This window comes from Fulmarus glacialis, unplaced genomic scaffold, assembly GCF_000690835.1.
Source record: "Fulmarus glacialis isolate BGI_N327 unplaced genomic scaffold, ASM69083v1 scaffold41761, whole genome shotgun sequence".
Lineage (NCBI taxonomy): Eukaryota > Metazoa > Chordata > Aves > Procellariiformes > Procellariidae > Fulmarus > Fulmarus glacialis.
The window spans coordinates 965-17824 of NW_009192926.1; the positions used below are offsets into that span (position 1 = coordinate 965).

At 39.9% G+C, this 16860-nt stretch overlaps 1 protein-coding gene across 1 annotated transcript in view; it reads right to left on the reverse strand.

The window, feature by feature from the left end:
- Window positions 1-1323: 1323 nt before the first annotated feature.
- SPPL3 (signal peptide peptidase like 3) overlaps window positions 1324-16860 on the reverse strand; it is a 43750-nt gene continuing 28213 nt past the window's right edge. Inside the window, exons 4-11 of the mRNA XM_009587252.1 lie at window positions 15990-16109; window positions 12629-12707; window positions 11775-11887; window positions 6442-6548; window positions 5290-5453; window positions 3815-4014; window positions 2671-2780; window positions 1324-1927 (exon numbers count right to left, since the gene is read on the reverse strand). Coding sequence (XP_009585547.1) covers window positions 1856-1927; window positions 2671-2780; window positions 3815-4014; window positions 5290-5453; window positions 6442-6548; window positions 11775-11887; window positions 12629-12707; window positions 15990-16109 — 965 coding nt within the window. The 3' untranslated portion in view covers window positions 1324-1855. The remainder of the gene's footprint in view (window positions 1928-2670; window positions 2781-3814; window positions 4015-5289; window positions 5454-6441; window positions 6549-11774; window positions 11888-12628; window positions 12708-15989; window positions 16110-16860) is intronic.

Here is a 16860-nt window from a genome sequence, read left to right on the forward strand (position 1 = left end):
TCTTAGAGCCCCCCGCCCCCCGAACGGCTGTGCTGCTTCTTACTGTTTCTTCAGATATTTTACCTGTCTCGGAGATCTGTTACAGCCAGCTCAGAGGCCGTCAGCCCCTCTGCCCGCGAGCAGTGGCAGACCTGCCTGGGAACAGAGGAAGACGTTAATTAATGACAGTAACACACATGCGGCTAGACAAAATTACTGTGCTAAATATGCTCTTCTTGTAACATCTGGCAGAGCAGAAAGGATCAGACATTTCACTGAAGCTTCCTTACCTGTTGTAACGAAACCGTACCCCAAAGTAATGTTACTGTTCAGTCAGGTTCATTCTTAAACATTCCTGTTTTCCTTCTAGTCAACTAACAGTTATCAGCATCTATCCAACTAACAAGAGCTATGACCTTTCAGGAGAGTTCCCCAAACCCAATTTGGCAGAGTATTTTAAAGGACAGAAGTTCTAGTTACCTCAGGGAAGCCTTTCAGTCAATAAAATAACAGAACTGGAACTGCTGTTTTTTTTTAAAAAAAAAACAACAAAAAAAACCCCACCACATTTTAACAGGCTACAGGTACAAAGCAGTCAACACACAAACTCCAACCAGTCACAACAGTAAAGGACAGTTTTCTTTTTCTTTTTTCCTTTTTTTTTTTTTTCTTTAAGGGGCAGGGGCATGGAAAAAATACAGCACACTAATGAAACAAAATGCAAAAAATACAAAAAAATAGAAAATAGAAAAAATGTATTTACAAGTGATACATTACTATGATCAGAAAGCACAAAGACAATTGCTGCTATAATACATGCACTGGGTCAAGAAGGAACTACTAAAAACCTGCAAGGGAGCTGTTTGTAAAAAAAGAAAATAAAAAAAAGAAAAAAAAGAAAAAAAGACACCCCCCACCGCCTCCCCCCTCAAACAAACAGGGTTGGGTTTGAAGTTTTTTCTTCCCTAGTTTGCTACACTGATCGAAATTGAGTATCCCCTAAAGTCCATGAGTACAATCGGTACAAATACTACACTTGTTAAACTGCAGGTTCAGTTGTAGGAGGGGTTGAAAAAACAGCAGCTCATTGAAGATCCATATACAAGAAAGCCATAGTAAACTGCTCTACATGCTAAAAATTACAGCAAGCCCCTGTCTGCTACATAGCATGATCTTAGCAGGTTTTCCTTTTTATTTATTCATATATATATCTATATGTGTGTATATATATATGTATAAAAATCGTGCCCTTTTTCACTGCAACATGACATCTGGGTGGAAATGTAACTTGTTACAACAAATTTTTATATGTATACTGCAAGAAGTCACTCAATGTCTGTGGATTTAAGAAGTAACCTCACACCACAGGAAATATTTAATAAATCAAAAAAACCCAATATTGTGACAGAAGACCTTCTGTCTCAGTTCTTTTCAAAACCGAAGTCCAGCAGGAAACTGGTCCCAATGTCCACGAGGGGTTCTCTGAAGAAGCTTCAGTTTGCTTAACTGTTTTTTCTTTTAGTGTTCACAAGTTTTTGAACGACTTCAAGCCGTTTTCAGTATCAAGTCTGTCTCTTCCTCTCCCGCAAAGGTAATAGTCTGGTACTAATCCATCTGAGTGAGGAAAAGAGGAAAGTGGCTGCAGTTGCACAAAGGGTCCCCAATTCCACATCTGCAGGGAGATACGGGGTCACACGGAGCTCCAGGATCTTAGCTTTTTTTTCTTTTCCTCCTTTTAATACGAAGTCCTTTCATACAAGTCCCGTAATTGGTACCTTCCCAAGTACCAGCCAGTCCAGCTTTAGGAGACGACAAAGCCACAAGTTAAAGTGAAAAGGACCAAGGCAGAAGTTCAGGTCACTTTCTATCTGTTCCATCATACTTCCAGGAAGCGGGAGCTGCTGGACTTGGAGTGGAAAGGCTCAGACCACATGCGACGTAGATCACCCTAGGCAGGAAAACAGCAGAAGGACCGTGCCCTCAGAAACTTTAAAGTCCATTTAGAATTCAGATTTTAAAATGCATATGTAATTGCAAGCATTTCTTAAAGCAAATCTATTCTTCACCTGTTTTGCAAATTACAATAAAGACAGTAAAAAATAAATCCTTTCTCTGTCAGGCCAGAACGTCTGTCTTTGGCAGCAGATCTACCCAAAATGGGTTTCTGATGGGAAGGAAATATTTATGCAGGTGGAAAATTCTGCCACTTCTTATGCTCCACTCTGCAGAGTGCTAGATGTGTGTTTCAACAACAGCCCTGTAACAGGAAAGGTTACATTTTAAAATTTCAGTTCAGAACAGGTGACTGGAAAGAGGTAAACAAGGATCTGCCTCTCCAGTCTCTGTTCGACCTTTGTGCACGCATTCTTTCATGACCAGCTGGGTGAGGACAAATTCATTTACTTAATTAACACAGCATTTAATACTTCAGAATTTGGTTAGTTTCTAATTACTGGTACTTTATGTACATAAATCATCTTCTATTTCAGGAACTCATCTCTCAGTTACTCAGTCCTCCAAAACGGAGATTCACCCCAACAGCAGCAGTACCTTAGTTCTGGGCCAGGGCTGTTAAGGAGGAGTAAGGACACGCGTCATCCTCACGAGAACTGGTGCCCAGTGCAAGAACACTGAACCCGCTTCCAGCTGACCCACAGAGCTTCCTGCTGCGAATATATAATCCTGTCTTACCTTTAAATAGGCCATGGTGAGGAGCGGCAATAAAGTAAATGGTACCAAATAGAGCAGGGCAGGCTGGGCTGCCCGGTGAATACGAGACGCTACTGTTGCAGTTAATAGACCTGTAAAAGAAAAAAGTGATTATAAGTATCTTTAGGCTGCATATGGATGTTCTCATCATTTCATCCACACATGGCTCCCTTCCCCACCATTTTAAGAGACAGGCTGTGGAAAAGTTACTTATCTGTGCTTCGCCTTCCCCGAATACAATTGAAACAAACAAAACAGTGAAAAATTATTTTAATATTAGGCTGTGTTGAGCCACTTGCTCCAGTTTTGAATCTCAAAGACTAAGTTAAGAATAACTCAAACAAAACGCAACAAAAGGTGAAGGGGAGGAAGCTGAATGCACCATGCTGAAGTGCTGCTACCTCTTGAGACTGTCAGTCTGAGGCCCCTAGCCTGAGAATCGGGGGGCTGAGAGGAAGGACTGTACACACCAGGAATGATTTTCCTGGATACTTGCCAAAAGAGAATGTAGGGGGAAAGACAAGGCGGGGAGGAAGAAGGCTATTGGTAGGAAATGATCTTTCCTTTGCATCCTCAGAAGGACTGCAGGAGGTCAGGATATGCACACACATGTCCTGACCTTAGGGAAAAATCTATTCTATGTTAGGAAGGAGAGGAATCATAAGCAGCATTCCAGTTGTGACTACTTACTGTATGTACTAAAATGTCACAGGATCATAAGCATTAACAGTAGAATACAAAAATGCAGGAATTATCTAGATGAATTACCTAGATGTACTCTTGCACAGCATAATCCGTCTAGAAACTCCCGTATGTTTCCTATAACCCAGGTATGAGCTATGACACCTTCTATGCTAGTAAAGCAAAGTATAAAAAGTTGCTAACAAAAATACACTGATAGTCTCTTTCATCCTCAAAATACAACCAAAAAAAAAAAATCTTAAAGACTGTAGAAGGGTTTTTCTCCCTAGACCATGCCAATGAAACCCATAGAGAGGAGGATTAAAAAAGAACATAAGCATTCTCTTAAAGCCTCTTTACACTTGCTTTCATCATCTTTTAAACCTACTACAATAATCCCACTTCTGCTCACTAAGCAGCTATTCATATTAAACTAAGTACTCACCTACAAAATATCCAATAAGTGTGCAGTGAAAGTAAGAGACCTTCTGCATACGTCCAGAGATGTTCCCTGGTCCTGGGGCACCACAGGAATCACTGTTGGCTTGCTTTTTGTAGTTATCGTAACGCAGGACAAAGCAGAGCAGAAGACCTGGCATCACAATATCTCCGATCCCCAGCATAGAGAAGTGACTGCCTGTGGAACTAGAGAGCAACTGAAATTGAGTTTATGCCAAAAGGTGACAAGCTCTAGACTCCTCCACTTTGGTTTTGAGCTTCATTTTGCACATCTCTTCTTTCTACCGGCAAACTTTTATGTAGTAGAAGCTAAATGCTGGCTACTGAAGATTTTTTCTTCAGTGATTTCACCACCACCTCAGCTCGGTTTTAAACATACCGATTTTGACAGTAATGAGATGTTGCTCCAAACCAGTTTATTTCTACCGGTAGTGTTTGAACTGCTTTTGCTCTTAACTCACTCAATGAAACAGATCCACCAACTCAGTATTTAAATCTTCTCTCTTCTAAGTATTGGTGGGAGGTACCAGCTGACCATTTTATCAAACTGTTTGATTAACAGTGATAGACACTGCACCTTCATCCCCGTGTACATAGATCACCTCTAGTACAAGGTAATAAGTCAATTTATGGACTTCTCAGATATTTGGCCTCATTCAGACAAAACACGTAGAAAACTATTGTGTCTCACTGGACTCCCAGAAAAGAGCAAATCGTTAAGTAGATTAAGAACTAAAATTGCCCATTATCTTAAATCCAACATCTTTTTCATGAAAACAAAGCCAAATTAAGTTATCACAAAATTGACAAAATGAACAATTTTGGTTTTATCATTGCAGACAATCAACTCCTAATCTTTGTAATTTCAGCATCCCAACATCTACAGAAACAAGAATAGAGTAAATATGCCAACATAACCTACTGCGTAACCGCTGACACCTTGGAGCTTACTGCCCAATCAGGCCTAGGGATATCTGGTTCAAAACCTGAGACATGAAGGAACCCCTGCAGTAGAGAGATGTGGAATAATCTCCCGCCAACACAGCACTTACCTGGTAAGCCGTCCTTGCTTAGACCAGCTTCTAACTCCCTTCCCAATCACTTGCAATTATGCAGTAATCAAGACTATTCTGATGCTATAATAAACCTCAGGTCTTCTGCTTTTAAGCATTAGATCATAAATCCTATAATAGCAGTCATTAAACTCACACATATGTCGAAAAGCGTATCCTGTTCTGAACAAGCCACCTTTTAACCTAATTAGGATCGTTTCTGCATGCTAGGAGTCAGCAAATGCAAAGTGTCCAATCCTCACTACTCATTATATACCTTTTTATCATGAAGAGGGAGTGACTAAACAGGGAACTAAGCTGGTATTTTCCAACAGAATTAGTGCTACTAAAAAGTACAGGGAAGGAAAATTTTTATTATATAATACAATAAAAGAACTGCTGATTTTACCTTGGAAATACAAGTTTACCAGGCAGCGACAGACGGGGAACATCTCTACCCACATTTGGTCCCAGGTGAAGTTTCCGGGATAAAACGTCAAGGGGATTATCAGCTGGTTGTGTGGCCACTTTCACCATAACATTGCTGTTAAAGATGTAGGCAGAAAAAAAGACCTATGGAACAAGGAAATCATGACAAATTACAAACTGCAATTATATAGCAACTCAAAGCTGCATGTATTTTTGCTTTGCTTATTCAAGAGAAGAAAGGATATTGTCCAAATTTTCCATATACATACGTTGTACATATGATGATAAAAGGCGAAATGTATTTCAAAAATTCAGATAAAGTTTTTTACACTATTAATCCTCAAGAATAAGTGAAATATACTTTCTGATATCAAGATATGGATCAACATCTTGAGATCCTTTGGCAAAGGATCTGTGCAGACTACAAGTAGGTAGTCCAGGACTACAAAGGCAGGCAACAGGATACTGAAAATACGAGAAAGCTTGAAAGCAGAGAAGAGGTAAGTGCAGTGCTCACTCATAAACAGAATGATGCAACACTTGTTTCAAACAGGCTCTTACACTACAGCTCATCTCACCGGGAAACTGGCTGCCAGAGCTGTCAGCAAGCGCTTCCCTGGATCAGTGCTCAGTGTTATGCAAAGGTAAAACAAAATCCTTTCAGTATTACAAAATATATTCTGTCAGGTTTCTTGTAAAAGTGCGGTAAGATTTTATGCCAACCTTACTGGCTATAAATCAGTTTGCATTCCTGTTTTGCGGATTTCACTGCTAATCAGAAGTTGACATGTGTGTACTGTGCAAGCGTGGATAAGGCTTTGTGTTTACTTGGAAATGCTTGTTCTCATCTTCAGGCTTTCAAAATTTGAGGCTGAATTTCTTTTTTTAAATAATATGCCGAAGTTGGAATATTCTAATCATGTTTCTACTTTTGTCAACTAATGAGTGAGGAAATCATTCTGTATCCTGCTGCAGACTTTAACGTCTCAGAATGGAGCAGTGAAGCTCATCTTCTGGCTTTGCCAGATTTCATCAACTTCATACTAAGTACAATTCATGTAAAAATGGCCCAAGGCCAATTACAAATCCAAAGCATAAAAACAGTTTTAGCAAAACCAAACAAAACACTTACCCAAAAGACATCATAAATTAGTAACCCAGAGAGTAGCAAGCAGGAAACCTTCAGGCTCGGCAGCCGAACAAAGGCTATCATTGCAACACACAGGCCCATAGCCAGAGCTACAAAATGCAAGCACATAATTAGTTCATTAAAAATAGCAAAACAAACAAAAAAAACCCCAACCCCAAGCCAATACCTCCCCCACAAAAAACACCCCAAAGAAGCCTCTGTTTGCACCTGTGCAGCACTGCATGCACTAGATGACTGTCTACTATTTCCAGATAGTGAAATTCTTCGTACCAGCGTTAAGAAAAGTTAAAATACATTCAGTAGCCAACTGCGAATTTGTTCCCATGGAAGCAGAAATCCCTCTCCACACACAACTGCCCATTCCACTTAACTTCCACTACCCACCACAAAGAAATGTTTTCATGTCTTATGTCCTAGAGACTCTATCTCCCCTGTAAAACACTGACTACTCAGTCAAAAACAGAAGCAACAAAACAACTTTGAACTCTTTGTGCCCCAAACATAAACCTCTACTTTTACACTATTAGGAGGTTTTCTAGCAAATGCATAAAATAAATAAAATCCTTGACTCTTAGTTCAGAAATAGCATGGTTACGTGACATGTTAGAACGTGATATGACAAAAACCCACTCAAACCACTCTTCTGCTTGGGCGAGATTGTGTAAGGCTGCCCGAACACTAACTATGAAATATTATCCTTTAGATATACAGGGATTTCCCAATAACAAAAATGTATGTGAAAGCCTACCTACCAACGGGGAAAAAAATATGGGAAAGTCCTTTCCTAACCCCTCTCCCAAGGGTGAGTTTTCAGCCAGATCAACAAGTTGAATGACATGCAGCAGCTCAGACGTTAGTTCTGTTCCAAGGGCAATTTTGTCAGGGTAGAACACTAAGATGTTACACTAAAAAAAAAAAATCCCAGTCTTCACGTTTGTGTGATTTCCTGCTTCTTCAAGCCTAGCCTTAGCTACCAAAGATACTCAACTGATAACCAAATATATTTCAACTGGTTACAAGCAAGAGATACTTAAAATAAAAAAATTTTAAAAACCTTAAAAAGTAAATCAACTTTCATCTACGGTATCAGTATATTTACAAGGAATAATGGAGCCTTGTTGGGACCAAATTACATTTAAGTATGCAGACATTTGTAAACAAAACGTATTTGTCTAACATGACACAGAATTTGTAAAAAGTTATAATCCTATTTTGACCAACTGAAAACACAGGGAAAATTGATTCATTACATATATGCCCACCAGTGCGACAACTTGACTAGGCCAAAATTTACAAGTTAACCTTTGAATTCTCACGTAATAATTATGCAACTGTGAAACTACCCTACGCTTGCATTTCGCCTGAAAGATGTGGAGTTCCTCCATCAAAACACTAAGGAAACATTTCCATACAGATTCAAGGGAAACAAGTGCCACCAAACGCCTGCCAGCGTGGCTGCTTGCAGTGTCCAGGGGTTGCATCCCAGCAATGACTTTGCCAAACCCACCTTATCTTTTGAGAATTGACAAGCTTAGCAGAACACTGTAAGTGTCACGGCTGCCAGTTTTAACAAAGTACTGGGATTACTCAGATAAAAATGTACCCCAAATCATGCTGCATAACTGTAACTAGCTGTAAAATGTAAGCACATTATTGAGGTTTAAAGAATTTGACACAGCAAAGCAGTGAGAAACAGAATTGCATTCAGTAATTCAATATAGCCTTCAGACTTCCTCTGGCAGAAGAGCAAATACAAGGGAACAGTCTGTCTTAAATCAAAGAGGTTTCTCTAAAGCCAATGTTAATAATATCTCAAGCAAGCCTATATTTAGGAGAGGATTTCCAGGTTATAATTAACTAGAAGTGGAAATGTTTTAAACAGCGTGAAGTTTTTATCTATTGTCCACACGCTCTGTTTCTCTATCACTGAAACAAATGCAGGCAGACGCGCAAGACACTTTCATCAAAGCAAACACCGGGTAGAAAAGGAGATGGAAAAAAGTCCTTTAGATGATAGTGAAATACACATGCTAATAATTCCACAGTTTTGCAACTGCTTTAAGAATTATTGATAAATTTAAAAAACAGAAGGGAAGCAAGAATGCCCGAGAGCAAGTACAAGTAATATAGGCCAAAGTGCAGTCAAACCACCAAAAGGCTTCTCTAAATGGAGGCCAGCTTCCTTTTCCAATGAAAAAGTCCAGAAATCATATGAGAAACAAAGTCATCCACATCCAAGCTCATGGATGGTGTTGACAAACTATATAAGGCAGATCTCCATTGAAATATACTCCAAATCATTTAAAAAAAAAAAAAAAAAAGAGAGAGAGAAAGAAAGAAAGAGAAAAGGTAAAATAGCCACACAAACAGTAGCTCTGGGTTGGAAGTGCTAAGCAGTGGGTTCACGGAGCTGAGTAAGAAAGAACTAACTGAAAGAGTTAACCTTCAATTAACAGAACTAATTAACTTCACAGTCCCTGCAAGCACACTCCTTACAGAATAAGGATATTCTGAGGATTAAAAATATTCTTGCATATGTGATTAGACTCTCCGATACAGCGTATTTTTCAGCTTTACTGCACTACTGCGTCCAGAACAGATGAAACCACCAAGATGCTTGCTAGTTGTGTGGTGTCTGGTTCACAAAGCGTTATGCAAGCTGGCAAGGCTTAAACTTCCCCCACAGGCCACCAGTTGACCTTTGAAAGAAACAGGTACTGAAGTTCTGATCTAACCATGTTCCTATAAAGCTCTCAGAGTGTATTTTAAAGAGTGGGAATAAGAACACATGAAGTAGCCTCTGCCCGATTGCCGCAGCAGTTAGGGTCTGCAGCAGTTCCCGAGGTATCCGTGACCGTTCAGTTCACTCTGTAGCTATAGATAGACACTGCATACATCTATAGCATTCCCATTGTACATCTCCAGCTATGTCCACTATTTAGGAAAGCTTTTAACCAGGCTTTACCAGGGGACAGTGATCATCCTCGATGATTCATGATCATCAAACAATCCGCTCTGACAAATAAGCATTTCAAGACCTACAAAAGTACATCATCACATGCCAGAACAACCCCCTGGAGACAATATCTGCTCATGCTATCCTGTAAAATGTCTCTGGCTTTAGAAACAGTTCAACCAACTACTGTGCAGAAGGAGGGTTGTAGTATGTGAGCGATGAAGACTGTTCTGGCAGGAACTGCCATACCTCGATTTTGTAAGGACTGGAAATTACCATGAAGTATTTCCATTCCTTTTTACTCAGCTCTAAAGTAGAAATACTCTCTCATGAAGAGAGAATCAAGTGCACAACAACGAACCATACACACAAAAATCGAGGTGTACTGTTAAGAAGAAACGCCTGCCCCACTTCTCCCTCCAGCCACCGGCCCAGGCGATGTGAAGCACGTTCCCAACATCTGTTTCATCTTCTGCTGACAGCAAAACAGAAGATCATCCCCGAGCAAGCGGGGAGGAGGAGTTGGATCACAGCACACCCAGCACCTGGCAGGCGCTGGCTTAAAGACGAGCAAGTGCTCCGCTTGCATATATTACCAAGCAGTACTTATTGCCCACATTTCCCTCCAAACAAGATTAATTGGGGTCTCAAGTACTCAGTTACAGAGAAGCAAAGGGTAAAGGCAGAGATGATGTGATTCCACTCGCAGTAGTATAGTATGAGGAATAAAACTGCAGTCTGTTTCCCTGACGAAGGCCAATAAATGCTGTTCCCTCTTCAACGTCACTGACAAACGTTGATTTAATTGGATTTGAACAAACGACAGGAGTCTTACCCATATAGTACGAGCTCTCTTAATATAAACTACATAAAATACTCCAAATCTAGACAGTATCAACACGACTCAGTAAATCATAAACAACCACCAAGAGAAATAAAACCCAGAAACCACTCTGCACCAGTAGTTCAGTACTCTGCAGATCAGTTACCTCAAAGCCCACTATTTCAGACTGAAGTGCTCACAAAAATAGCTATTTTTAAGTAAATGCATCTGTCGATATCTCAGTGTAGACAAGTCTTTTCAGATTTTGCCAAAATCCACACTTGACACTCCATTTAGCTTGGTAGCTACTGCAGATCAAAAATCACCCTTGATTTCATGGCGGGCTGCTCTGCTTAACACATCATCATCTGCATTTTTTCATTTAGTATCTGGGTACTTTAAAAGGTATTCCCTAACATACCACAGGGGGAACTTTTAAAGCAGCAAAAAGCCTGAATGAAACATAACGCCTATATACAAAAGAAATAATCAGGTGCCATGAGAGGTTTCAGTGCTAAGGACTTTCTGCTGCTGCTATCTCATTTAGGAGGAGCTGGAAAGCTGATGGAATGTATGTTTTCTCTTGCAACAAACAATTTCAAGGGCAGGTAATGTTCTCCCAGCTATTTTTCCTCAAGCAATCACCACCTCAGGGTGCCATTTCACGAGATGTCCTAAGCCAGTTTAGCTGCCTGAGAAGCTGAGAAGCGAAGGTCCTCCTCCTGGCTACCTCTTCATCCCTTTACTATCACACCCACTCCATCCTCTCAGATCCCATCATGCTGCCACTTACCTTTTGCCAAATTTAGCACATACCTGACTGCAAAATAATCCAATTCATCTCACTGCAGCAGCAGAAAAATACCCTGGCAAAAAAAGAGTACTCTGCCATTCTAGTGAGCTGAATCAGTTTAACATGTGATTAAATGAATGCCAGAGCTAGCACAAGAGATTTGGAAGGCAGGAGGGGAGGAGGAAAGCTCCTTTTTGGAACAGTAAGCTGTGAATTCAGTTCAACCAGCATGAGGGGAAAAAAAAAAAAAAAAAAAAAATCACACCTTCAAGCCAACTGGATCCCTGCCAGCTTCACCCATCTCACCATCCTAACTGGCAAGCATCAAAGAGATCAAAGACAACCAGCTACTGTGAACTGTCTCACAACAAATTATTTGATCATCTGAACCAAAATACAAGATGCACAGCAAAAATTAACCAGATTGTTAAGATCAAGTTATGATTCATAAACAACCACTGTCTCCACCCATCTTTAACTAAAACTGGCCATCCATCCTTCACCACGCAGGTGCAGAATATCTTTCATGAGTGTTCTGGCACTTCCGTGGAAGCTTTTACAAACCAGAAAAACAGGTGTCTCAAACATTACCCTGACAGCGGTTGCTTCCAGGGAGTCTACCACACAATATTACAACTCAGCAAGCCATTGATATTAGCAAATTTCACCAATCATCACCAGGTGACTGGATGTGTCAGAACAGGCACAAACCAGCAGTAAAATCCCTTAATTCACATACTCACCATCCATAAGGAGCCAGTGGCCAGTTAGGACCCAGATAAGGACAAGCATCACAGACAGAGAAAATGAGAGCAACTCAGCAGCAGTGAAACGCCCGCAGCAGCCAAAGGAAATCCTAGGAACAACATATAAACATTAACTAGAAGACTTTATGTTTCCATTTAAAGAACAGAAAATGGACGCTGTTGGAACAAGGCTCAACTGCTGATGAAAGATGCCAAGAACAACTGAAGGGAAGTTCCTTTGCCACAAATAGGTACCAAAACAGCAACAAAATAATAGCTCTCCTCACATTCAAAGAATGTGTGTAAAGCCTGAACGAGAGAGATGGAAAAAACCCTGTAAATCCTGGCACCTCTCTTGAAATTGTTACCATGAATGCTATTTCCTAGTACCATCTAAGATAGTGCTTTTTGCAACATGAACTCCAGTCACAAGGTAAAAAAAAAATCAGTTTCAAAACATGACATGAACAACTGTAATTTTTACCAGTGCAACTACAGTCTCTGAGCGAGCCAGCATTAAAATCTATAGTCCAACGTTAACAAACATTAAAATCCAATACCAAATCCCAAACTGAAATCTCAGCCAAAATAAGCCAACTTCTTAGAAACCACTGTTGGGAAATCTAGTCCCCTGCAATGGTACTGCATTTCCCTGGCTGGCAAGCATGCGTGACTTGCAGAAATTGTGCTTCCCAGTTTCAAAGTGGTTGTGGCACAAAAAATAGGCACAAACATCAGCCCTGAAGCCCTGAGGTTAATGCTCGTAACCAAAGACTCCGTTAAAGAATTCTCATTAAAAGAAATATATACAACATACAAGAAGAGGAGCAAAAGATTTCTCAAGTCCTTACTTGTTTTGAGGTGAACAAGGCCGTGTTAAGTACTGGCACATCGGGAGCAGAAGGAAAGCGAAAGCTATTGTTGCAAGGACTAGAAAAAGAAGAAAAGGTAATATTAGTACATTCAGACCTAACTTCTACAGTACACAAACAAGCTTCTCCAATTTGAAAAAAGCTCTTGCAACAATGCCCTATTATCATATGCTCCAGTATTATTAAAGCAAGAGCAGCTAAAGGTTCCAAGGTTTTCTGCAGAACTTCTATTGTTAGTATGCTTTCAAACTTCAATCAAAATAAAAGCTCTCAAAGGAATGCAAAGCCCCATCCCCAAACCTTAAAAAAAAAAAAAAGTCTTAAAGCTATTCATGATCATGTCAGAAAGAAGAACAGTTTTCAAATATTCTGAGTCAAAAAAAAAGAAAACTTGCTACAAACTGGTAGAGATTCTTTTAAAATTCTTCAACATATGACACAGACTAAGTCAGCATAATAAAGGGGTTTTTTCCACTTTTTAACTAAGATAGTCACTTTTTTAACCCCATCTCACTCAAAACCCTTTATTCATTACTGAAACACTGTACAACTTGAGTTATATCCAGTAGCTGGCAACTTAATTTTTTTAAAATACGAAGTGCTTTAAGTTTTTGAAAACAGGATGATAAAAATACATAAATATCCAAACAGGCTACTGCCATAAACATTTTCTTTTTTAAGAAGCATACTTATCCCACCCACACATTTGTAAAAACATTTAGTAACTGGTATTTATAATCATTTTTCCTTCCTTTTTTTTTTTTAAATACTAGCACTGAATTTGTACTAAGGACTCTTTAAAAGGCTGAAGAGTGAGGAGACCTGTCAGCAGCACGCATCCAAAGCTGCTGTAGCAAGAACAGACTGAAATGAAAATGGAAGAGTCGCTCGACATTTTCTGCATGCCACAAATCAAATCTTTGTGCTGTCTCTACTCATCCCTTAAAAAATTGGGGAGGTTGTTGTTGGTTTTTAAAAGGGATTTTTTTTCTTCTCTTCTCAAATGAAGATGATGGGAAGGAATCAAACAGTCTCTTTAGTACACAGCTTAAGCCAACTGGAGAAAATAAATTAGTTTGGTCAAACCACACCTTTCCACCCCTCAATCCTGCCCCTTCTGGTGTGAGGAAGATTTTAAAAAAAAAAAAAATCAATTAATTTAAAAAGAAAATTTTAAAAAGTGTCTGTATGCAAACAGCACCATGGAAACTCACAGTTCTATCAATATTTCAGAGAGGAGGAAAAAAAGCAGAATGGGTAGGGAAAACTCTGCACACGTTGAACTAGGACCCTTTTCAGAGGTGCCTGGCAAAGAACGCAAAACCTGTGCCCCTGTTGCCCCAAGTCCTGCAGGCCTCACTGCCTGCATGCCCCGCTCCCTCGTCCGCCTCCACCACAGTGGGACTGACCCTTCCTCACCCAGACCAACCCTCCTTGCCCTTGGAATCTCACCTTCCCCTTCCTCCCCTCCTGCTCGAGAAGGGAACCCTGCGCCTCCTGTCCTGGTGTCCCCAACGGCTGCCACCCAAAGCTGGGCTCATTCAGAGAGAGTAAGAATCACAATGTAATCACACCAATACACAGTGCCCATGAGTACCCACTCTCAATCTTGTCCTGACTGTCCAGGCTTCCAGTCATAAGTTTTCTCTTCCCTCTGGTCTCAATAGCTATTATTCAGTTGGCAATCCCTTGGCTTAACTCCTGTCTGCAGGCAACGCGCCAACTCTTCAGCTCTGCCCTCTGCTTAGCAGCTGGTCCTGGCCTTGGGCTGTTTGCTGTACCTACCCTCGCTCCTGACTCTTCCCTGAAAGGCAAATCTTTGCGGGAGGAAGACTTAAGAGGGGTTTAAGAAACCAGACATCAGCTATAATTTAGAAGTCCCTCCACATCAGCCTCTAAAATACACAAAAAGAGGATGTAAAATAGCACTACTGGAGCTTCAGGGGACAGAGGAACCAAGTCCCACAGTTCCCAAGTTCCCAAGTCCAGCAGGGTCCACATCCTGCCATATAGCCTCTAACAAAGCTTTGCATTTTCGAGGTTCCGAGGCCAAAGTCCCCTGTGCTTAATGACACCCTCTGACACAAGGTCAAGTAAAAGCACAAAAGTATCACAAAACCAGGTTCAAGAATAAAGATACCCAAGTGCACTAATCCAAACAGACTCAATCCTCCTAAACCTGCAACAAGCCCCAACTGACAGTATCGTCTAATTACACGCCACAAATGTTACAAATAAAGCTAAAAATGTCAAGGTCATTTTGGAAATAAATGGACCAATAAGCTTGACAAATTAAAATTTGTCTTTTGTCATAAATCTTCCCGTATAATATCTGATATATATGTGAGTATATATATTCCCCTAATATCTAGCATATACTAGAATTTATATGAAGTAATAATTTATTTTTAATAGGAAAGAATAGGTCAAAGTTATAAAAGCAGTATTCAGCAGACCTCTATAGGACTGCGCCTCCAGAATTAGAGATAGGAGTCTCAAGACTCGTGTCAAGAGCAGAGATTTAGATTTCACCCATCAACATCAGCCCTGTTTAAGAGGCTGGAGAGGATGCATAGCTCAGGAGTTAAATCATGAGGGAAAAGCCTGCATTGCATATATATGAAGTAGGAGAGGATGAGAGGTATTTAGGGGTTTAAAAATCTTCACAGACTCAGTATGTGGACTGAGGAGTACAATTTTTAAAAGCTGCTGCAAATTTGGAGCAGTACGAAGAATCTTGCTACCCTGAACAGCAGCTGGTCTCTTGAAGAACTGCAAAAAGATCAAAAGGCCAAAATTTTCCAAAAATCAAAGCCCTGGTATTTACTTACATGACAAAATGACATTTTTGTTCTAAATTCAAGCAGTGCAAAAGAATAATACTCAAAATGCTAATGAGACCAGAAGTACCCCTGAAACAAAGAAAAACTGCATAACAGCAAAAACCAAAATTGAACTAGGAAAAGAAGTCTCTGGATAGGATCTCCAGAGTTATACTATGATCCTATAAAGTACCTGAATTATGAAATACCATGTACAGTTCTGAGCACTGGTTTATAAACAAGTGAACTTCACATAAAATAATACATCCAGCGTCTTTCAAAACTCGGCAATTTATAGTTCAGTAGGTGTTGCAAATCTCTAACTGGAAAACACTTCTCAAATAATACTTGTCGCTTTATTAATAGCTACAGAGACCTGAAAATACAACTCTGAAACCTGATGAGCTTTTTTTTTTAATGTACTATGACATGTATTATAATTCTTATCAACAATATTTAATTATGTCAATGCTTTCTGTTCTATTCCAATTCTTATAAATAGAAGAAAACTTAGTCACCTGCTGTGCATATTGTAAAGACAACTTGAACTGAATCAAAGAAGAAGAACATAACTAGGAGAGACACAGACGCTCCGATTGGCAGGAACAATGCCTGGGTAGAATCAATGGTTTGAATACCTGCAGAAGAAAGAAAGTGACATTTAACTTGGGCTATTTCTTACCACCCACATATTGTCACAATTAAGGACTGACAACGTATTCCATTTCAATGCTGGTGCAATAGATGTTTACTCTGAGATCCCTGTGCACTATCATAACCAAGCACAGTAGTCAGTGCGAAAACACTCCAGCTAAACTGCATGATCGCAGTGGCTGGGTGTGTACAGCAACAGCCCTGCTTTGCAGAATCTTGAAAGCTGAAAGAAAATGTATGAATTTTTTCTTGTGCCATAGATAGAATAAATAACAAGTTACAAAAATTAACATTATTTAAGGATTAGGAATCATATAGCAATTATATATTTCCTTCATTTTACACTGAGCAACATAAACGTGTTGAACAGAGCATATAAAAGTTTTATTTAACTTCTCAGCACAAGGTAAAGAGCCTGACCAACAGCAGAGCTGCAGACAGTGTTAGGCTGACCGAGCTCACGCACAGGGTGCCACAGCTTCAAATTCCACTTGGGTGAAGGCCACCATGCACTTAAACTGTATCACTGAATGCAATCACCTCAAGCCTAACAATAAAGGGCAGTTTTCAAAAAACGCTCAAGTCATGTACCAACTCAGTTCAGTGTGCGTTGTAATCGCCTTTTATGGTAAAAACCAACAAAAATTCATGTTCACATTTTATAGCTGGAAGCAATTTTAAACAGTGCAGAGATACTGAAGTATTTTATTCTGATTATTTCCCCCACCTTAACCA